This window comes from Dipodomys merriami, unplaced genomic scaffold, assembly GCF_024711535.1.
Source record: "Dipodomys merriami isolate MVZ:Mamm:240054 unplaced genomic scaffold, mDipMer1.0.p SCAF_90, whole genome shotgun sequence".
Lineage (NCBI taxonomy): Eukaryota > Metazoa > Chordata > Mammalia > Rodentia > Heteromyidae > Dipodomys > Dipodomys merriami.
Window position 1 is genome coordinate 2,908,792 of NW_027206513.1, and position 23,249 is coordinate 2,932,040.

General features: G+C 43.1%; 1 protein-coding gene across 3 annotated transcripts in view; it reads left to right on the forward strand.

The window, feature by feature from the left end:
* Window positions 1–19,545, forward strand: part of Ttl (tubulin tyrosine ligase) — a 43,764-nt gene extending 24,219 nt beyond the window's left edge. The window contains exons 6-7 of one of the 3 annotated variants that reach the window (XM_070013341.1): window positions 10,656–10,828; window positions 14,292–14,377. In XM_070013341.1, the coding sequence (XP_069869442.1) occupies window positions 10,656–10,803 (148 nt within the window). In that variant the 3' untranslated portion in view covers window positions 10,804–10,828; window positions 14,292–14,377. Of the gene's footprint in view, window positions 1–10,655; window positions 10,829–14,291 lie in introns of all 3 variants that reach the window. The other 2 variants (XM_070013340.1, XM_070013342.1) reach the window with 2 other exon arrangements.
* Window positions 19,546–23,249: the final 3,704 nt, after the last annotated feature.

Below are 23,249 nucleotides of genomic sequence, written 5' to 3' on the forward strand. Positions count from 1 at the left end.
GAACTAAGGATCCCAGTTCAAAGCCAACCGGGGCAGGAAAGTTTGTGAGATTCTTATTTCCAATTAACCACCAAGAAACTAGAAGTGGAGCTGTGGTTCAAAGTGGCAGAGTGCTAGCCTTGAGCACAGAAGCTCAGGAACAGCACTCATGCCCTGAGTTCAAGCCCCACAATCAACAACAATAACAACAACAAAAATTAAATGGTCTCGGGGGCTGGGAAGGTGGCTCAGTGGTAGAGCGCTTGCCTTACATGCATGAGGCCCTGGGTTCGATTCCTCAGCACCACATAAGCAAATAGAAAAAAGCTGGAAGTTGCGCTGTGGCTCAAGTGGTAGAGCGCTAGCCTTGAGCTGAAGAGCTGAGGGACAGCGCCCAGGCCCAGAGTTCAGGCCCCATGACTGGACCCCATCCAAAAAAAAAATTAAATGGTCTCATCTCTAAGGGCTTCATTTTTTTTGCTTAATGATCTGATATTTTGGGGTTTCTGAGTAATTTCACTATAGACATACAGACATACTTTATATTATTTCATTTTAAAAAATAATTATAGTGGGCTGGGAAGGTGGCTCAGTGGTAGTGCTCGCCTTGCATGCATGAGGTCCTGGGTTCGATTCCTCAGCACCACATAAGCAGAAGGAAAAAAAAGCCGGAAGTGGCACTGTGGCTCAAGTGGTAGAGTGCTAGTCTTGAGCTGAAGAGCTGAGGGACAGCGCCCAGGCCCAGAGTTCAGGCCCAACGACCGGGCCCCCCCCAAAAAAAAAAATCATTATAGTTTGTGTCATGGCTCTTAGTGAATATTCCACTTGCACTGGAAACAAGGCCCATCCTGTGATAGTTTAACCGTGTTCTCTGTCAATTAGGTCTACATGGTTGATAATGTTTGAGTCTTTTAGAACCTTGATGGTTTTCTCTTTGACTTGTTTTTTTCATTCCTGCAATGAAAAACTGAAGTCTCCAACTACAATTATGAATTTGTTTCAGTTTCATTAGTTTTTGTTTATATGTTTTGAGGATTTATTGCTAGGTGAATATATATTTAAGATTATTATCTCTTCTTTGGGGAACAAACATTTTATCAGTATGTAATTTGTTTTTATCTTTAGGAGTATTTATGACTTTTTAGTCTATTTTGTCTGATTTTAATATAGCCACTCCAACTTTTGGTAAGTGTTTCCATGGTGTGTCTCTTCACATTCCGTCTTTTTTAGATTTTATTGTAAAGGTGTTGTACAGAGGGGTTACAGTTACATAACTAAGGTAATGAGTACATTTCCTTTTGAACAGTGCCATTGCCTTCCCACATTCCTTTATTTTTTAATTATTCTCTATATCTGATATGTTATGTTATATATTTAAAATAGGTTTCTAGTGGTTGGATTTTGTTTTGCTTTTTATATTAGTCCATTAAAGTTTAATTTTAATTTTCTGTTGAGTGGCTATATCTGGTTTGGGCCTTTTCTTTGTTTTATTTTGGTTTTGTTTCGCTTTTTTTTTTTTTTTTTGTGGGAGGCATTTTGTGTGTGTGTGTGTGTGTGTGTGTGTGTGCGTGCGTGCGTGCGTGCGTGCGTGCGTGCGTGCGTGCGTGCGTGTGTGTGTGTGTGTGTGTGTGTGTGTGTGTGTGCCTGTCCTGGGGCTTGAGCTGGCATTGTACCACGTGAGCCATGACATTTTTTGGGTGCTTAATTAGAGATAAGAATCTCAGGACTTTCCTGCCCAATTTGGCTTTGAACCGCAATCCTCAGATCTCAGTCAACTGAGTAGCTAGGATTACAGGCATGAGCCACCTGTGCCCAGCTATTCCCTGCTTATTGCTGGTTAATTGGAGATAAGAATCTTAAAGATTTGTCTGCGTGGGCTGGATTTGAATGCAGATTATCATATCTTAGTCTTCTAAGTAGCTAGTTTTTTTTTTAATTTAATTTTATTTTATTTGAGAACATACTGTACAGAGGGGTTACAATTACATTGGCAGGATAATGCATACATTTCTTACCAAGCATTGCCTCCTCCTTTGTTTACCCTTCACATCCCTTCCCAGCCTCCCCCCTCCCCCCCACCCAATCATACCCCCCTCCCCCCCTAAGTAGCTAGTTTTATAGACATGATCCACTAGTCCTAACTCTACTCTTATTTTCTTACTTTCTTTCTTTTTTTTGCCTGTCCTGGTGCCTGAACCCAGGGCCTGGGCACTGTCCTTGAGCTTCTTTTGCTCAAGTCTAGCACTGTACCACTTGAGCCATAGCACAATTTCCAGCTTTTTCTGTTTATGTGGTACTGAGGAATCCAGCTTAGGGCTTCAACTCTACCACTAAGCCACATTCCCAGCCCATCTCCTCTTATTTTCAAAGTGGCTTTCTTATGTCTAGTATATCAGTCATTTTATTAAATCTAACCTGATAATTGATCATACATATGGAAATATATAACTATTGATAACTAAAAAAGTGGTATAAATTTTAATGCATATAAATGCAATACACTGACATCCATAGAGGGGAAGAGTGAGTGAATCTTAAGGATAAGGTTTTTTGCATATTGAGTCTGACAGAGTCAGTCTCCAAATAACCAGCAAAAAGTCAGGCTGGAATTCATGGCTCAAGTGGTGGAGAGCTAGCCAGTAATAAGCAAGTCAAAGCTTCAGTGCCAGTCAAAAGATAAAAATAAAATTAATAAAAGAAGAAAATATTCTGTTGTATTTACTAAGGTGCCATTTCTGTTTTGCTTTTCTAGAACTCTAGAGATTTCAGTCTTCCCTCCGCCCCTCCCTCCTTTCTTCCTTCCTTCCTTCTTTCCTTCCTTCCTTTCTTCCTTCTTTCCATCTGTCTGTCTGTCCTTGGATTGGACCTAGGATCTTGCATATGCTAGGCAAGTGCTCTACTACTTGACTGCACTTCAGACTTATTTTTGTTATTATGCATATTTAATATTCTTTTGGATTTCCCCATACACGTTAATCTTTTATTTTGTTCCTGTTTCTTTCTTGTGTTTCTTGTCATTTGTCTAGGAATGATTTCTTTATTGTTATCCCCTTTAATTTCTTTTGTGTGTGTGTGTGTGTGTGTGTGTGTGTGTGCAGTAACTAAGCAAGTGTACTCATCCCCTTTTAATAATGCTCCTCTACACACTTTTGATGCTACTGATGTTTGAATTGAAAACTTGTTTTTGCTTGGAAGCATTCTACCACTTGAACCATAGTCCCAGAACTTGATTTTGGTTATGCATTTTGTTTTCCAGTTCCAAGGTTTGAATCCAGGGCCTCCTGCGTACTAGGCAAAGACTCTACCATTTGAGCCACATCTACTTCAGTTGTTTCTTGAGATAGAGTCTGTGGGCTTTTCCTGAAGTCAACCTCTGACCATCCTTCTCCCTGTTCAAGTGTAGCTGAGGCTACAACGAACCACCATATTAATGCTTGTTGAGATGGAATCTCCATGGCTTTTCCTGGGGCCAACATTGAACTGAGATCTTCCTGCTTTCTGCCTTCTAAGTAGTTGGAGTAACAGGCAGGAGCTGCTACATCCAGCCTATTATTTTTTGGGGGTTCTAAAATTTCCATTTCTTTTTTTCATAGGTTTTAATTCTCTTGAACATATTACTGGTAATTCTTTAATGTCCTTGTGTGACAACTTACTGAATCCAGTAAACTGAGCCTTAGTGGCCAAATCAGCCAAATGTTTGTTTTAACATTCCCCTATCTCCCTCTTCATCCCCCCCGCACCCTATTTCTTCTCCTGTTCCATTTTTGGCAGTACTGAGATTTGAACTTGCTTGCTAGGTAAGCACTCTATTATTCAGCCACATCCTGAGCCTAGTCTTTTACTATTCTTTGCCCCCTTTTATTTTTAATTTCTTTTATGCATATGTGCTGGTACCAGGGCTTAAACTCAGGACTTTGCATTCTCTCTCTGCTTTCTTGCTCACAGCTAGTATTCTACCACTTGGGCCACACTTCCAGTGCTTCCATTTCTTAATAGGCCTAGCAGTAGGGTTTGGTGGGGCGGGGTTATACTAGGATTTGAAATTGGCCTCACACTTGTTAGGCAGACACTGCACACAGAGCCCTGCTCATAGTCTTTTTTTTTTTTTTTTTTTTTTGTGCTGGTTATTTTGAAATAGGGTCTCACTTTCTGCCTGGATCCTGGATTACAGGTATGAGCCATTAGCACCCAAGTTAGCAATAGTTTTTGGTGTTAGGATTCATTTGTTGCAGTCTACTAAATCCAGTTGAGAATTTTTAGAATAAACTATAATGTATATAAAATGTACTAAATTGTGAGTGTCTAAGTATACACTCATGTAACCATGATTCTTGTCAAGAAGTAAAACATTAGTAGCATTCCCAGACTCCTTTGAAACCCTCAAAATATGTATTTCATGCTGAAGACAGTCAATTCTGACTTCTCTCTCACACATTCCTTTTTGTGTGTTCTTAAACTGCACATGATGAAATTATACCATCATCCTAATTTTATGTCCAGATTTTTTTTTTAATTTTGTGTAGTCCTGGGGCTTGAACTCAGGGCCTGGGCACTGTCCCTGAGCCTCTCTGTGATCAAGGCTAGCGCTCAACCTTTAGCCACAACACCACTTCCAGCTTTTTCTGTTTATTTGGTACTGAGGAATTGAACCCAGGGCTTCCAAGCACTCTACCGCTAAGCCACATTCCCAGCCCTGTCCAGCTTTTGTCTATGACCAGCTTTTTTTTTTTTGGTGGGGGGGTGGGGGGAGTACAGTGGTCGTGGGCTTCAACTCTGGCCTGGGTACTGTTCCTGAGCTCTTTAGCTTAAGGTGAGAGCTCTACCACTTAAGCCACAGTACCACTTCTGGTTTTCTGGTGGTTTATTGAAGATAAGAGTCTCACGGAATTTTCTGCCCAGGCTGACTTTGAACTGTGATCCTCAGATCTCAGCCTCCTGAGTAGCTAGGATTACAGGTGAGAGCCACCAGTACATGGCATGTGACCAGCTTTTTTTATGTCCAGCTTTTGTAGATGACATATATATATACATACATACACACACACACACATATATATATATGTGTGTGTGTGTATATATATATGTATAGTTGCCCACAGTAGTGATTCCCCCTCTCCTTTTGATGTCACTTCTGGGGCTTGAACTTGGTCTGGGTGCTGTCCCTTAGCTTTTTACTCAGGGATAGCACTTTATCATTTGAGCCCATAGCTCCACTTCTAACTTTTTGGTAGTTGATTGGAGATAAGAGTCTCATGGACTTTCCTGCCCAAGCTAGCTTTGAATCACAATCCTCAGATCCTAATTACTTGTCCTTTTTACTTGCCATATAATCTTCTACTGTGGGACGTTCCAGTTTTCCCCTTCTATAATCTATAGTTTATTTGTTTTGTGCCAGCTCTGGGGCTTGACCTTGCTGGGCTTTTTTGCTCAACCACTTGAGTTATACCTCCATTTCTAGCTTTTTGGTAGTTAGTTGGAAATGAGAATGTCACAACAAGCCAGGCGCCGGTGGCTCACACCTGTAATCCTAGTTACTCAGGAGGCTAACATCTGAGGATCTCGGTTCAAAGCCAGCTGGAGCAGGAAAGACCATGAGAGTCTTATCTCTAATTAACCACTAGAAAAAAGTGACACTGTGGCTCAAGTGGTAGAGTTTTAGCCTTGAGCTGAAGAGCTGAGGGACAGCACTCAGATCCAGAATTTAAGCCCCATGACCAACAACAACAAAAAAAATGTCATGACTTTTCTGCCTCGTTTGGCTTCAAATTCCAATTCTCAGATTTCAGTCCTCTGAGTAGCTAGGATTACAGGCATGACTCATGGTGCCCAGCTGATTTGATTTCTTACATGTAAGGCTTACAATCTGTCTAGAATTATGTGTCATGTCTACGCTTTTCCACAAGAGTATCTCTGGACCCAAGACCATCTTTGCCTGAGACTACCCCACCTACTGCTGCTCTGAGCCTTGTGGCTGTGTGTGAGTGGGTCTGATGATCACTGTGACCCCTGTCTGCTCCATTGGTCATCCCGTCACTAGGACAGGTGCTGGTCCTGGGACTTGAGCTAATGTCTAGGCGCTGCCTCTGAGCTTTTTTTGCTCAAGGATAGCACTCTATCACTTGAGCTTCAGCTCCTCTTTTGGCTCTTTTGATAGTTAATTGAAGATAAGAGTATCATAAACTTTCTTGCTCTGACTGGCTTCTGATCCTCAAATCTCAGCCTCCTGTATAGCTAAGATTACACAGGTGAGTCACTGGTGCCCAGCTCCTCAATATTTTTTACATAGAATCTAGCAGAAAACTCAGGGATTATTGCATTCTCACACCAGGTAAACAAAATGTGCTTGTTCATGGATACCCACTGTAGGGCAAATACCGTATTGTCTCTGGGACGCCCTCTTCTGGTTGGTATGCAGTGCTGCAGGCAGCGTTGTCTTTTGATAACTAGAAATGCTCCTCACAAGCCCTCCAGTTTGCTTTTCTCAGCCACCCTCCCCTTACTCCCTAGTCAAGCCTCCAAAAAGATGTGCTCTGTGAAACTTCTGATGAGGAGAAAGCTCCCACAGTGGATTATCTATCCCAAATGCCCATATTTAGATTTGATTTGGTTCTGGTTCAGGGTTTTTCCTCTGTATGTCAGTGATGCTGCTTTCACTTTTTATCCTTCTCTCTTGGTGTCTTCTCTCTTTTTCCCTTTACCCTCAAGCATTCCTTCATCATATATTAAACTTTTGTACTTTATTTTGGCAGTAATGGGGTTTGAATTCAGGAGATTTTGCTTGCTAGACAGCATTCTGCTGAGCCCATCCTTCAGCCTTTAGTTATTTTTCAGCTTTAGTTATTTTTCATGTAGGGTCTTATATTTTTGCCCAGGCTAGCCTCAAACTACAGTTCTCCCACCTGTACCTCTCTTATAGCTGAGACCACAGATGTGTCTCACCACAACCAGCTTAGTAATTGAGATGGGAGTCTCACAAACATTTTGCCAGAGCTGGCCTTAAACCATGATCCTCCTGGTCTTCACCTCCAGAGTAGCTGGAATTACAAGTGTGAGCCTGGGCTGTATTTTTATTTTTTATTTTTTGGTATGAGACCAGAACTCAAACTCAGTACCTGACAATTTGACTAATTGTCTACCGCTTTACCAACTGAGCCATGCCTCTAATCCTCCTTTTCTTTTTTGTCGGTCATGGGTCTTAAACTTTGGTCCTGGGCACTGTCCCCCAGCTCTTCAGCTCAAGACCAGCACTCTACCACTTTAGCCACAGTGCTACTTCTGGTTTTCTGGTGGTTTTATTGGAGATAAGAGTCTCACGGAGTTTCCTGCCAGGGCTGGCTTTGAACCACAATCCTCAGATGTCAGCCTTCTGAGTAGCTGGGATTACAGGTGTGAGCCACCAGCACCCGGCCATACTTTTATTAATTATAATATTTAAATGGTATTTTAATGAAAACATTTAAGGATATTCTTATAAAACAGTGACAAGATTTAAAATTCTTATTAGTGTATCTTTTTTTTCTTTTTATGTTCTTTGTTTATTTGACAGGGTCTTATGTGTGGCCCAAGTTGGCCATAAACTCATAATTCCCCTGCCTTAGCCTCTTGAGTCCTGAGATTACAGGTAGGCACCAACATGTCCAGTTTATTAGCATTTTGTTGTACAAAGTGATAATTTGTCGTGACTTTCTGTACATGTATATAGCATATTTTGATCATATTCATTTCTTGTCCCCCAGTATCCTTTCTTATCCCTCCTCCAAGATTTTTTTACATGGTATTTCACTGTATTGTATTTCCCAAGTTGATTTGGTTTTCTGTTAATTAGAGATATAAGTTGTAGTCTTCTGATTACAGAGGATCCCTGTGGTCAGACTGATAACTTCAGTTAGTCACACTAACTGGTATGTGCTGGAATGCTCAGATGGTAGGATATTTTTTTTAATGTGATGTGTGATATACTAGTATGGGGGAAGTTTTCACTAGATTGGTTCTTATATATTTAATCAATTTGTATTTGTGGTAGTCCCATTAGGGCAAAAGGATTGCAAGTTCAAGACCAGCTTGGGCACAGAATAAGAGCCTGCCAGCCTGGGCTACAGGACAAGACTCTATCTCAAAACTGAACAAAGCACAAATATGTAAAAACTTTTTCCTCTTGGAGGAAAAAAGAAGAGGAGATCAGAATTTGGGGGAAAACGTATAGAGAAGGGAATTTGGGAGTAAGTTCAAAAATAAGACATTTTAGAGTTAGTTATCTAAACAGCTAGGGTGTGGTGGCATACACCAGTCATCCCACCTCCTGTGAGAAATAGAACACAGGAGGATCATGATCCCGGCTGGCCTGGGCAAAAAGTGAGACCTTGCCTCAAAAACAATCAGAGCAAAAAAGGATAAGGGTGTGGCTCAAGTGGTATAGTACCTTCCTAGCAAATGCTAGGAAGGGGGAAATGCTATTTCCCCCTTGCCTGAAAAAAAATTAATTGGTTATTTATAAACAAACACATAAATGTGTAATAAAAATATGTAAGTAAAATATGAGTAAATGCACAATTTTTATACTTTTATAAAAAAAATATATATATATATATATATATTATCCAGCAAAAAGCTGAAGGTAGGGCTCAAGTGGTAGAGCACCAGCTATGAACAAGAAAGCCAATTGGTGTATAAAGCTTTTTATTCAAACCCTGATATTGGCATCATAAATTAAAAAATAAGCCAACATTATTGAGTGCTTCCTAGTAACCAGGACTTGTGCTCAGTTTCTTATGCAGTTATCTCAGTGAACAATTTCAACACTACCAGTAGGTTCTATTTTTACCCCAACTATGTAAGTAAGGAAAATAGAATTTGGTTTAGAAAGGTTAAAACGTTGTCCAAGATTCTGACCTAACTTCAAATCTCATGTACTTATTTATAACTTTTTTTTTTTTCTTGTCAGTTGTGGTGCCTGAACTCTGGGCCTGGGCGCTGTCCCTCAGCTCTTCAGCTCAAGGGTAGCGCTCTACCACTTGAACCAAAGCACCACTTTCAGCTTTTTCTGCTTATGTGGTGCTGAGGAATCAAACCTAGGGCCTCATGCATGGAAGGCAAGTGCTCTACCACTGATCCACCTTCCCAGCCCCTTATTTATAACATTTTTGAGATTCACTTTGATCTGCTTTTTTTTTTTGTTTTGTTTTTGTTTTTGTTTTTTTTTTTGGGTCCGGTCGTGGGGCCTTGAACTCTGGGCCTGGGCGCTGTCCCTGAGCTCTTCAGCTCAAGGCTAGCGCTCTACCACTTGAGCCACAGCTCCACTTCCGGCTTTTTATTTTTGCTTACATGGTGCTGAGGAATCGAACCCAGGGCCTTGAGCATGCAAGGCAAGCGCTCTACCACTGAGCCACCTTCCCAGCCCCTTTGATCTGCTTTTTGTGTCACTGAAATCCTTCAATTTTTTCCAAACAGTAATCAATATTAATGACAATTCTATGCTGTATTTCAATATTTTGTTTTAATCTGTGTGGTTATTGAATGTGTGTGTGGTGTGTGTGTGCACGCACATGTGTGCGTGCATGTGTGCGTGCTGTTACTGAGGCTTGAACTCAGGGCTTTTTGTTTTCACATGGCTTTTTAATTCAAAGATGGCACTGTACCACTTGAGCTACAGCTCCATTTCTGGCTTTCTGCTGGCTAACTATAGATAAAAGTTTCTCAGATTTGTCTGCTGGGGCTGGCTTCAAACTTTGATCCTTAAGTCTCAGCCTTCTGAGTAGCTAGGATTCCAGGGATGAGCCACCTACCCAGTACATGGCTCTTGAATCTTTTAATTAGCAATAATTTGGTAAAAGAACTAGAGCTCCTGAAAGAAATTAATGATAACAGTATTCTCTGTACAAATTATTCTCTTCACCAGATGGTAGGTAGTCCCGTTTTTACATGGCTGGACTATAGGAAATTGTTTCAATTGTTATAAACCAATGTTGGGAGAATCTACATTTCTAGGGGCCTTGGTGACTCCATGCTATTTGCCCAGGGAGCCTTTGTCTTGTAACCTTGAATATTTGTGGGCTTCTTGCTTCATAAGTAGCATTCTTGGGCTGGGAAGGTGGCTCAGTGGTAGAATGCTTGACTTGCATGCGTGAGGCCCTGGGTTCAAATCTTCAGCACCACATAAGCAGAAAAAGCTGGAAGTGGCACTGTGGCCTTGAGCTAAAAGATCTGAGGGGCAGCACCCAGGCCCAGAGTTCAGGCCCCATGACCGACAAAAATAAATAAGTAGCATTCTCTTGAGTGATCTATTGATGATAAAGATGGGGTTTTTTTGTTTTTTTTTGTACCAATCCTGGGGCTTGAGAGCTAGTCCTGAGAGCTGTCCTTGAGCTTCCTTTGCTCAAGATTAGTGCTCTACCACTTGAGAGATACCTCCAGCCAAAAGCTGGTGTGGTTTTTTGGTGGTTAATTGGAGATAAGAGTCTTATGGACTTTCCCACCTGGATTGGCTTTGAACTACAATCCTCAGACCTCAGTCCCCTGAGTAGCTCGGATTATAGGTGCAAGCCACCGCACCCAACTGGTAATACGTTTTAAAAGAGAATTAAGCTGAATCTAACTTTTATGCACCTAATAAAATCTTCTGAACATATCTTGACTGCCTCTACCATCCCACTCTCTGAGCTCTCTCCTTTCTCTCACAGGAGCTGCCTCATGAGCATAGAGCCAGCCATCAGCACCAGACACCTCCCTTACCAGAGTTTCCAACTCTTTGGCTTCGACTTCATGGTAGATGAGGAGCTGAAGGTTTGGCTCATTGAGGTCAATGGCGCCCCTGCTTGTGCTCAGTAAGCCTCAGTGTCACTGGGTTGATCAGGTGGGAAGTTGGTTGTACACTTCTGACAGCTGCCCTGCAATGTTCAAGCACAGACCTCTCTATCTATCTTTCTGTCTACTTATTTGTTGTTGTTGTTTTTTTGAACTGGTACTAGGGCTTGATCTCAAGGCCTGGGTGCTGTCCCTTAGCTTTTCCTTTAAAATCTAGTACCATTTCTGATTAATTGGAGATAGGAATCCCTTGGATTTGATGCCTGGGCTAACTTTGAACCAGGACCCTCAACCTCTGCAGCAGCTCAAACACAGACCTTTTAACTGATGTCAGGAGGAATAGAACGGAGACAGTCCTCTTACAGGACCGGGAGCCGGGCGCTGGTGGCTCATGCCTGTCATCCTAGCTACTTAGAAGGCTGACATCTGAGGATCGCAGTTCAAAGCCAGCCGGGGCAGAAAGTCCGTGAGACTCTTTATCTCCAATGAACCACCAGAAAACTGAAAGTGACGCTGTGGCTCAAGTGGTAGAGCGCTCACTTTGAGCTGAACAGCACCCAGGCCCAGAGTTTAAGCCCCACAACCCCGGTGTGGGGGGAGTGCCAGGCGGGGAGAACAGGACTGTAACTAGCAAGGGGACTTAGTCATTTCTCCATGTGCAAGTATGCTTAGGTGGGTGGCAGATACCATGAGTTCAACACAAAACTAACAAGCGCTGGAGAGATCCTCTAGTTGAATGATCGGAGTCTGTGGAAACAGTGAAGTTTATGGGCTCCCTAAGGCAGACATGATCAGAGAAGCATCCAAGACACAGTAGAGCTGGAACTGGGGTACAAGGAAAGGGTTTCTTAAGTACACCAGAAAGAATGGCGAGGAGAACCTTGCTCTGCGCTGGGAGATGCTCAGATGAACAAAACGTGCCCTTTTGTGGGCTTCATCTCCATTTTCCTGGCTCTTCATAGTCACTTAGTGTTTGATGGATTCTCTCTGCACACCATCCACATGGAATGGAGTGGTGTAGGTAGCCATTAAGATGTGTGTCCCCGGGCTGGGAAGGTGGCTCAGTGGTAGAGTGCTTGCCTTGAATGCCAGAGTCCCTGGGTTCGATTCCTCAGCACCACATAAGCAAAAAAAAAAGAAAAAAGAAAAAAGCCGGAAGTGGCGCTGTGGCTCAAGTGGTAGAGCGCTAGCCTTGAGCTGAAGAGCTGAAGGACAGTGCCCAGGCCCAGAGTTCAGGCCCCACGACCGGACCCAAAAAAGATGTGTGTCCCCAAAGATGAAGGAGACTGACACTGTCCCACTTGTTAAATTATGAATCATATTAGAGTCTAGGACTGCAATAGAAAATAAAACATTCTGTCTTTTAGATAGGATTTTTATTTTATTTATTTATTTTTATTTTTTGTCGGTTGTGGGGCCTGAACTCTGGGCCTGGGTGCTGTCCCTCAGCTCTTCAGCTCAAGGCTAGCACCTTACCACTTGAGCCACAGCACCATTTCTGGCTTTTTTCTGCTTATGTGGTGTTGAGGCATCAAACCCAGGGTCTCATGCATGCCAGGCAAGCACTCTACCACTGAGCCACCTTCCCAGCCTTTTTTTTTGGTCAGTCATGGGGGCTGAACTCTGGGTCTGGGCGCTGTCCCTCAGCTCTTCAGCTTAAGGCTAGTGCCCTACCACTTGAGCACCACTTCAGGCTTAGATGGATTTTGACAGAGAAGCTATCTTGCTTCCACTTCCACAGGCTCCAGCCAGCATTAGGGCCAGGGGCAGGAAAAGAGGTTCGGTGCTAGGAGGGGCATGCCTTGGAGCAGGAAGGATGGGAATGAGACAGGAAGGGATTGGGATACAGTATCTTCTGGAAATTACAATAGGAAAGGACTTCTGTCCCTGGCTGGCTTGCCTAGTGTGTTGTATGTGTGGCATGTCTGGCCCAGAGCAACATGTAGATATGGACTCCTCTTTAGATCATGCATGTCCTTCCCCCACCCCCACCCTCACTCTTTTTTTTTTTTTTTTTTTGCCAGTTGTAAGGCTTGAACTCTGGGCCTAGATACTACCCCTGAGCTCCTTTTGCTCAAGGCTAGTACTCTATCATTTGAGCCACAGTTCCAATTCTGGCTTTTTCTGTTATTAATTGGAAATAAGGGTACACAGACTTTCCTACCCAGGCTGGCTTTGAACCACGATCCTTAGCTCTCAGCCTCCTGAGTAGCTAGGATTACAAGAGTGAGCTATTGGCATCTGGCTCCCTCTCCCCCCTCTTTGTTTTTCCTGATTTAGAATCAGTCCCCACAGATCTCACTTCAGGGAGCAGGTGCTTTCTCATGAAAGCCTGCAGCAGAAGCTGGAGGTAGAGGGACTCAGAACTCCTTTGGAGAGGCAAGGAGGGAAGTTTTCCTTCTTGGCTTTTCCTCATCTTTTTTTCTGGCCATCCAATTTTCTGTCTGACTTATATATTTTCCCAAGTCCCAACTTAATTGTCAGTCCCATGAAATCTTCCCCAGTGTCTCCTCAAGCCTAGCAAGGTGGTTATTTCCCTGGGTTACTGTCTGCCCCCTGTGTCTTCCCTCATAGGCAAGGTGGCTTTTACTTGCTATCAAATCTGTTTCCCTGCCAGTCGGAGCAGGATCACTTGCAACACCTTCCATAAGTCTTTTTTTTTTTTTTTTTTTGTCGGTTGTGGGGCTTGAACTCTGGGCCTGGGCGCTGTCCCTCAGCTCTTCAGCTCAAGGCGAGCGCTCTACCACTTGAGCTACAGCGCCACTTCCGGTTTTCTGGTGGTTTATTGGAGATAGGAGTCTCACGGTCTTTCCTGCCCGGGCTGGCTTTGAACCGAGATCCTCAGATCTCAGCCTCCTGAGTAGCTAGGATTACAGGCGTGAGCCACCAGTGCCCGGCTTCTTCCATAAGTCTTTACTGATGGAATGTTTTATAGTGGTACAATACTTCCTGAGGTACTTGTGTGTGTGGATACCAATTTAAAAAAGCTGTTCTTGAGATAGAATACCTACAGCAGATCTTGACTTAGGGGGAAAAAAATGGTGGCTCATGCCTATAATCCTAGCTACTCAAGAGGCATAGATCTGACGGTTTGAAGCCACCCCAGGCAGGAAAGCCTTTGAGACTCTTATCTCCAATTAACTATGCAAGAAAAGGTGGAAGTAATACTGTGGCTTAAGTGGTAGAGCTCTAGTCTTGAGCAAAAGTAGCTCAGGGACAGTGCCCAGGCCCTGAATTCAAGCCCCAAGACTGGTCTGCGCGCGCGCGCGCGCGCACACACACACACACACACACACACACACACACACACACACACACACACACACACACACACACACACACACACACACACACACACACACACACACACACACACACACACACACACACACACACACACACACACACACACACACACACACACACACACACACACGGCCAAGAAACTTTTGATTTTTCACTTGTATTTTGATAAACATTCTTAATGACTTTTTAAAAAAAACTCATTGCAGGAAGCTCTATGCAGAACTCTGCCAGGGCATCGTGGACATAGCCATAGCCAGTGTCTTCCCACCCCCGGACATGGAGCCACCACCGCAGCCAGCTGCATTCGTCAAGCTGTGATAGACTGATGGAGATGCACACAGCTGCCTTGGGAAACACATGGGGTCCTGCTCCAGAAGAAGATGAAATGTCCAGACTGCATCTTATCAAGCCGAGAATGAGGAGAGGCAACCCCAAGATGTGTTGGAAGAGCACGGGAAGAAAAGAGGACAGCAGATGGTCCAGGGCCAGTGGCGCTCTCCACAGTGCTGCTGACTTTAGCAAACTAAAGAAAAATTTCTCTAGAAGGAGCAGAACATTCTTGTATGGGGCCAAAGGCAGGGAGTTGATTTTCCTGTGTTCTCATCCTTTGAAAGAGTCTTTTGCTCCTCAGGCAATGCTGGGAACAGAACCCATCTTCCCCAGATGGCAGGCCAGGGACCACTGGTTGGTGTCTTTCCACCTGCTGCAGCCTGTAGTGCCTTAGTTTTGTGCCCAGCTGCAGGCCTGCTGGTCAGGGACATGGGAAGTGAGAGCATTTTGGAGGTTGCCCCAGGTGTTTCCCATTCACCTCCTTCACAACACTCTGCCCCACTAAACTCTGGACAAGCATGCACCAACTGTCCTTAGTTTTGTACTGTGCTCCAGCCTCTCAATAATGGCTGTTTTCTCAGCTACCTTCCTGGTGGGCTGTGGCCCAGCACCTGTCAGGCTTCCTGTGTGTTGGGGACCCAACAATCTGTGCTCTCTGCATGTTTTAGAGAGGAAGCAGCAACTCTGATGAGCCTGTAAGCATCAAATAAGCATGAGAGAGAGAGAAAAAACAAAAACATATCTTGCTTTACTTAATAGGTTGGGGTGGGGTGTCTGAAATATCATGGTTTTCAATTCTCTTTGTTTTAAGCAGAATGCTAAGTGCAGTTTTGCAAAATTCTTGTTCTTTCCTTTTTATTTTCACTTAAATCTTTGTAGAAACCTCTCTAGGAAGTCAGGGAAAATAGACTTCCTTTGTTTATCTGCATCCCCAGATGGCCCTGGCCAGATACAGGTGGCTTTCCCCCTTCTGTTCTCCTTGTGCTCCAAGAGCCTTCTGCAGGGTTTAGAGGCCAGCTTCCAGTGTGGGAAGGATTTTATGTCTGTGTGCACCTGTGAATGTCAGGAGAAATGCTCTCTGGATAAGTAAGCCTAAGTCCCACCTAAACAGGAAAGAAGTAGTTCTGAGCTCCATGCTGCATTTTGTAAGTCACAAGGTATGTAGACTATTAGTTATATGTTGTAGACTTCTCAGAAGGCCACATTATTAACATGAGATTTATTTATTTATTTATTTTTGTTTTTGTGTCAATCCTGGGGTCTGGATGCTGACCCTGAGCTTGCTTGCTTGCTTGTTTGTTTTTTTCCTCAAGACTAGTGCTCTACCATTTGAGCCACGGCTCCAGTTCAGTTTTGGTTGTTTTTTTTTAGTTTATTGGAGATAAAGAGTCTGATAGACTATCCTGCAAAGACTAGTTCTGAGCCATGATCCTCAGATCTCAGCCTCCTGAGATTAGCTAGGATTACAGGTGTGAGTCTACAGTGCCCAGTGGAGATCTCATTTATGTCGAGCATGAACTGAGGCACACAGCTCTTCTTACCGTGTGTCCTGGAAGTCATCACAGCAGACTTTCCTAGTGCATATTTTGATCTACTATTGGTTTTTGTTTTTTGTTTTTTGTTTTTTTGCCAGTCCTGGGGCTTGAACTCAGAGCCTGAGCTTCTTTTGCTCAAGGCTAGAGTTCTACCACTTGAGCCACAGCACCACTTCCAGCCTTTTCTGTTTATGTGGTGCTGAGGAATTGAACCCAGGGCTTTGTGCATGCTAGGCAAGCACTCTACCACTAAACCACATTCCCAGGCCCTGTTATTGGTTCTTATTTGACCAGTTCTGCAGTCAATTGAGATTTTTACAAAAGAAGAGGAAAGGCATTGCCTCCTAGAATATTATGAGATATGGAAGCTTAGGATTTAGGAAAGGAATAATGATAAGATGATTGGATAGATGCAGCCATCTGGTAATAGGATGGGAAAGGAAGTCCCAACTGGGTTGACTTGGAATTTGGAATTATAAAATAAAAGTCCTACTGGTTACTGAGAGTTTGCATCCAGAGCACAATAGATCAGGCAATGTTAAGTCAGTCCTGGAGACCCAGGGCAGCTTGTAGGGTAGTGCCTGGGAACTTGTGAGAAATGAAGTGGGATCTGAGTAGGTTGTAGGAAGATGCATGTCCACGTGCAGAGTGGAGGGTGCTAGGTCTGTGGCAAGTCTATGTGGGCTGGTGGGGATAGCATAGAAACCCAAGTTATAGGAATATCTGAGATATTTTATCCAGCTCTTACAGTGACAAAACTAAGAATTTCAAATTATTAGCGCATGTATAAATCCTGGTGCATTTTCTAAGAAACCTGAATTCATGGCATTTATGTAAGAGATGAAAGGCTTTAAAAAAAGAAAAAGCTCCTGTTTGTTTCTCACATGGTTTCAACTCAATTTCTGGCTTTTTGCTGGCTGGTTAATTACAGACAAATTTGTCTGCCAGGTCTGGCTTTGAACTTAGATCCTCCTTTCTCAGCCTCCTAAATAGCTAGGATTATAAGTGTGAGCCACTGTTGCCCAGCTCAACGATCTATCTATTTTATGCATTTTTCCCCCATCAGGTAGGAAGAATATTCCCTTACTCTTCCTTGGTCTCCTTGGCACAGATGGCCATGCCCAGCTTCTCAGTCTTCCGGGCTTCACATGTTAGATTGTTAGTGCTTCCAGAGCTGGGGGAAGAAGCTGGGGGTGGGGAGAAGCACTTGTGATTTCTTTGGAGATGTTGATTCCAACCTCAGTGCTGTCATTTGACTGTACCAATGAGTTTGTTAACCTCTCTGTGCCTTAGTTTCTAATCTCATGGAAGAGATGCTTGCCAGAGCTGGGGACTACCTCCAGGGTCTTTGTGAGAACAAGAGTAGGAAAGACTCAAGAGCCTTTAGTACTAAGGTTCTCAGTGCTGAGAACATGCTGGAATCTCCTGGGAAGCTTTTAAAACATGTTGGTTCCCTTCCCTCACCCCCTGGCCAATTAAATCAGAACCTCAGGCAGCAATGTCTTGAGAAGCCCTGAATCATGCTTGGCAAGAAAAGATAGACACAATATAATTTGGAAGTATCCATAAAGTGCAAGTCTTTTAAAAAAACAAATTCTTTCTGCTGAGTGCTGGTGGCTGGCTACTCAGGAGGTTGAGATCTGAAGATTGTGCTTTGAAGCCGGCCAAGGAGGAAAGTCTGGGAGACTCCTATCTCCGATTAACTACACAGAGTTGGAAGTGGAGCTGTGACTTAAGTGGTAGAGCACTAACCTTGAGCAAAAAGAAAGCTCAGGGGCAGCACCCAAGCTCTTAGTTCCATCCTCAGGACTGGCACACATAAATCTTTCTGAAAGCAAGTGTTTATTTCTTTAAGAGCAACCAGGTATTACATACAATATTCCTAGTTCAAACAAGCAGTGTCGAAGCAGACTCTTTAGTTGCTTCTTATCATAGTATCTGGCAACTCAAACCTGCTTTTATCTACGTAAACAGTTTATGAAACCTTGGCAACAAATACAGATGAATTTATGAGTATTAAATATGTGCTAAAGTAAATTCATGAGTAATGAGAGAAAAACAGCTTCTCTCATACTTGACTCCTATGGCAATTATAAAATCCACTTTACCAAGAACATTTAAGTGCCTTGGTGTTTGCAGGAGAGACTGGAGCAGATGCTGGTGTGTGGAGCAGCTGGCATGGAACTTCGCTTGCTTCCTGAGAGGCTGGTTGCATGCATTGAGTATCTTGGGGTAGCAGAGCCACCAAACCAGCGTCAGGGAAGCTACAAATGTTTTCAATAATTGCGGTTGCATCTGTGGGTGGTTTCTGCCTGTGTGGCTGTGGTGGTGGGACAAGGACAAAGTGCCAAAGTAGGTCGCATGCAGCATGGGGGGCTATAGAGAAAATTCAGTGATGTACATGTCTCTGATCCTGGACACAGAATCTGTACCTGTGAGAAAAATTGTTTTTGAAACAAGGCAGTTTTATGAATGTTTCAAATGCCTGGCACATCAAAGTAAAATAATATTTCAAGTGTTTTGCCTCTTCACTTTTTCCTTTTTTTGGTCCAAGACTGGGACTCAAAGTTAGTATATGACAGTTTGTCCATTGGCTGGCACTGTATCGTTGGAGTCACCCTCCAACCCCAGCCTCTTTGCTTCTATTATGTTACTGTGAGTGTTGAGTGTCTTAACATCACTATTCAAATCCATGGTACTATTACCCATAGGCAGGCAGGGTTTCCCTGCAAACAGCCAGATTGTAAATACGCTAGACTTTTGCAAACCAAATTGTGTTGCGATAGACAGACAGATAGATAGATAGATAGATTTTAATGTGCCAGTATTATGGTTTGAATTCAGGATCTCACAGTCTCACTTGGCTTCTTTGCTCATAGCTGGTGCTCTAATACTTGAGCCCCAGATCTACTTCTGGCTTTTTTTAAAATAGTTAATTGAAGATAAGAATAGCATAGATTTTTCTGCCCTGGCTGGCACTGAATCTTGATCCTCAGATCTCAGTCTACTAAGTAAGTAGGGTTACAGGTGTAAGCCATCAGTACCAAGCTGTATTTTTTCTTTTCCCCCAACTCTCAAAAAGTATAAAAAATGATTCTAACTAAGCTCATAGACTAGCCAGATAGGGCAGATTTTGCTAGCCCCATGGTTTTCACTCATTACATTTGCAACAGATTGTCCTCAAACCTCTGAGCTACTTTATGATGAAACACTCACTAATAAACTACCAGAATCTGGTCCATCATTTCTTACAAGGTCTGCCAAGTGACTGAACCGTGGTCAAGTGAGCTCCCTGCTTGTAAGGAGGGGCTATACTGAAGGGGCTTCTGAAATGAAGCTACTTCCATAAACTAGCCCCCCAAAAATCAAGAGATCCTGAGTGATTCTTATAAATTCCACATACTTTAGTCACTTAAATCTCAGGACAGGTAGGGATTCATTCATGGGAAACTGCTATTCACTAGTAACGTCACTAAACAGATTTCAGGCACAGAAAAGTGCTCTGCCAACCCAGAAACCCTGGCTTAGGCATGCTACTTCAAAGAAATTTCAGATTATGATATGACACTCCACTGGAGTCAGCAGAGATTGCTTAGGCAAAGTGTAGGATTAAGCAGATACTTTTCTTTTTCTTTTTTTGTTGGTTGTGGGGCTTGAACTCTGAGCCTGGGCACTGTCCCTCAGCTCTTCAGCTCAAGGCTAGTGCTCTACCACTTGAACCACAGTGCCACTTCCTGTTTTCTGGTGGTTAATTGGAGATAAGAGTCTCATATATTTTCCTGCCTGGGCTGTCTTTGAACCACAATCCTCAGATCTCATGTTCAGATGATCTATTTCTATTTCCCCTTCTCAGCTACCCAGTAGTCTTGCAAACCAGTAGCCTCAAAGCATGGTCAAGTCCAGCCTTACAGCAATCATTGTAGAAATGCAGAATGGAGCTGAAGCCCTTACAAAGCTCTATTACCAGAGAGCTGTCATCCTTAGACCTTTCTAGTAATCCCATTGAGAAGCTTCAACATATTCTGAAGGCCACATACATGGGTAGATCGCTGTACATGCTCCGGAGAAATCTGTGAACTCCCATAGCCTTTACCTTTGACTGAGGCACAACAGGAAGAAAAGACTAAAGCAGAGTTGTGAAATGCTTACCTGAGTATTGCAGGCATGTACACAAAGCCAATTAACAATGGTTGAGAGATACTTGTGCCCAGGCATCTCAGAAAATTTCTGTTCAGTCATAAGCAGAGAATTCAGTAGACAAACATAGGCAAAAAACATAGGCTGTACAGCTTTAGCTTAGGAAAGTCACCAAGCAAATCACAACCCTGTATCTAGTTCCCAAATTTGCCTCATATTAAGATTTCCCATTTTTTTTAATATTAATTATGGGACATGAAAAGGACAAGTAAGATACAGCCCATACAGAGAGAAAGGTAGAAAGTAGAAACTGTCCTGAAGAAGCCCAGTTGTTGGACCTATATTACATAAAGACTTTATCCAGCTACCTAAAATATGTTTACTAAACTGAGAAGGGCTGGGAAGGTAGCTCAGTGGTAGAGTGCTTACCTCATATGTATGAGGCCCAGGGTTTGATTCCTTAGCACCACATAAACAGAAAAGGCCAGAAGTGATGCTGTGGCTCAAGTGGTAGAGCACTAACCTTGAGCTGAGGGAGTGTCCAGGTCCAGAGTTCAAACCCCATGACTGATAAAAAAATAAAGGAAGCCGGGCACTGGTGCCTCAAGCCTCTAATCCTAGTTACTCAGGAGGCTGAGATCTGAGGATCTCTGTTCAAAGTCAGCCCAGGCAGGAAAGTCCTTGAGACTCTTATCTCCAGTAAACCACTTAGAAAACTGGAAGTGGCGCTGTGGCTCAAGTGGTAGAGCACTAGCCTTGAGCTGAAGAGCTGAGGGACAGCACCCAGGCTGAGTTCAAGCCCCACGACTGACCAAAAAAAAAAAAGAATCCTTCACAATCATGCCAGGGGACCAGGCAGAGGCAAGCAGGCACAGGAGAAAGATTATTGTAAGGTTTATTAGAGGGGCCATATCTACCTGGGAGAGGGAGTACAAGGCATCTACTCCTATCCAGGTGGCAGGCAGGTCTGGGGGAGGAAGTAAGGGCAGAAGTGAGGTAAGTGCATGCGCGGGTAGGTCTGGGCAGAGAGCTGTATGGCTGGAACTCTAGGGCAGGAAGGAGCTTAGGTCTGGGGAATTATAATACTAACGGGGAAAGACTTCAGTTCAAAACTTTTTTGGAAACTTCATCAAAAACTTGTTTTGATTCAAAGGACACCATGAGAAAAACAGACAACCAATGGTATGAGAAAACGTGTAAATTGCATGCTTAAGAATGATGGGAAGACTATATAAAGAACTATTACAAGTCAACAATAAAAAAACAAGTCAAGCTGGGCACTGATGCTTTATGCCTATAATCCTATAGTGCTATCTACTCAAGAGAGGCTGAGATCTGAGGATTGTGGTTCAAAGCCAGCCCAGGCAGGAAGTCTGTGAGACTCTTATCTCCAATAAACTACTTTAAAAAGCTGGAAATGAGAGTACAGCTCAAGTAGTAGAGCACTTGCCTTGAGCAAAAGAAGCTCAGAGACAGCGTCTAGTCCCAGAAGTCAAGCCCCAGGACCAGCACAAAAACACACAATGATCCGAGACTCCCATACATGTAATAAGGTGATTATAATGAAAAGATAGACACAGCTACTAGTAAAGAAATTGGAATCCTTACATGTTATTGGGGGATTTGTAAAAAGTCAAGTCAACTTTAAAATGGACAGTGTCTCTATATTTCTTCAAAGGAAAGCAACAGTTGACTCATAAAAAAATACTGACCATCACTGGTTAGTAGGGAAATGAAAATCAAAACTGTGATTCGAAGCTGAGCACTGGTGACTCATGTTTGTAATCCTAGTTACACAGGAGGCTTAGATCTGAGGATTTAAAGCCAACCAGGGCAGAAAAATCTGTGAGACTCTAATTAATCATGCACACACAAAAAAAGCCAGAAATGGTGCTTTGGCAAAAGTGGTAGATGTTAGGAGCATTAGTTAGTTAGAAATGTGAACAAACCCTGGACTCAGTATGTTCTGAGGTATGCAAATGAGCCGGCACTAAAGGTGCTTAGAACTGGAACATACCTTAAAGATGATTGGATGGCCGGGTGCCGGTGGCTCACACCTGTAATCCTAGCTACTCAGGGGGCTGAGATCTGAGGTTCGCAGTTCAAAGCCAGCCAGGGCAGGAAAGTCCATGAGACTCCTATTTCCAATAAACCACTAGAAAACCGGAAGTGGCACTGTGGCTCAAGCGGTAGAGCACTCACCTTGAGCTGAAAAGCGCAGGGACAACACCCAAGCCTAGAGTTCAAGCCCCACGACTGACAGAAAAAAGAAAAAAAAAAAAGATGATTGGATGTCAGGCTACAACTAGCAGCTTAAAAACAGAAAGAATTGAGGCTAAGTTGCCACTGGGTGCAGGGTTAGGCTCTCTCTCCAGACACACCACAGAACCACCAAGCATCCCTGACCCAAGTGTGACCCAACCTTGGACCAAGTGAAGTAGCAGGTAAGCCATCCTGGCACAGACAGGATGAACTTGGAGTAGGATTTGGTTAAGTGTGTGATAATACAGTGAGTGATGTAATCTTGGAAGTAAGGTTCCAGTAAGTAAATACCTTTATGCATCTCAACTCATCCCTGTAATTATTTTGATACCGTAGAGCTCTAGCCTTGAGCAAAAGAAGCTCAGATTCAGACTCAGCACCCAGACTCTGAGTTGAAGCCCCAGGACCAGCACAAAAACAATAATTCAAGACTACCATACATGTAATAAGGTGGTTGTAAAGAAAAGGTAAACAATTTCAGTTACTGATAAGGATGTAAAGAAATTGGAATCCTTATGTGTTAGGGGGTTTATAAAATCATATAGCTTATTTGTAAAAGTTTCATTGAACCTCAAAAATTAAATGTAATTTTAGTTTATAACAGAAATTCCATTCTATGATTTTTTTTCTTGCCAGTCCTGGGGCTTGAATGCAGGGCCTGGGCAAAATCCCTGAGCTTCTGTTCCTCACCTGTTGATGATCAAGTCCAGCCTATTCCTTTTCCGTTCTCCTCCATTTTCCTAACACTTACTATTATCTTTTAACTTGATCTTGTGTATTTAAAGAGCTGTGTCGTACACGTATTTGGTATATAATACATTACACATATTTAAAGTGTTAACACTGGCAAATTGGATATACAGGATGAAACCAACACCAAAATTAAGACAATGAGTAAAC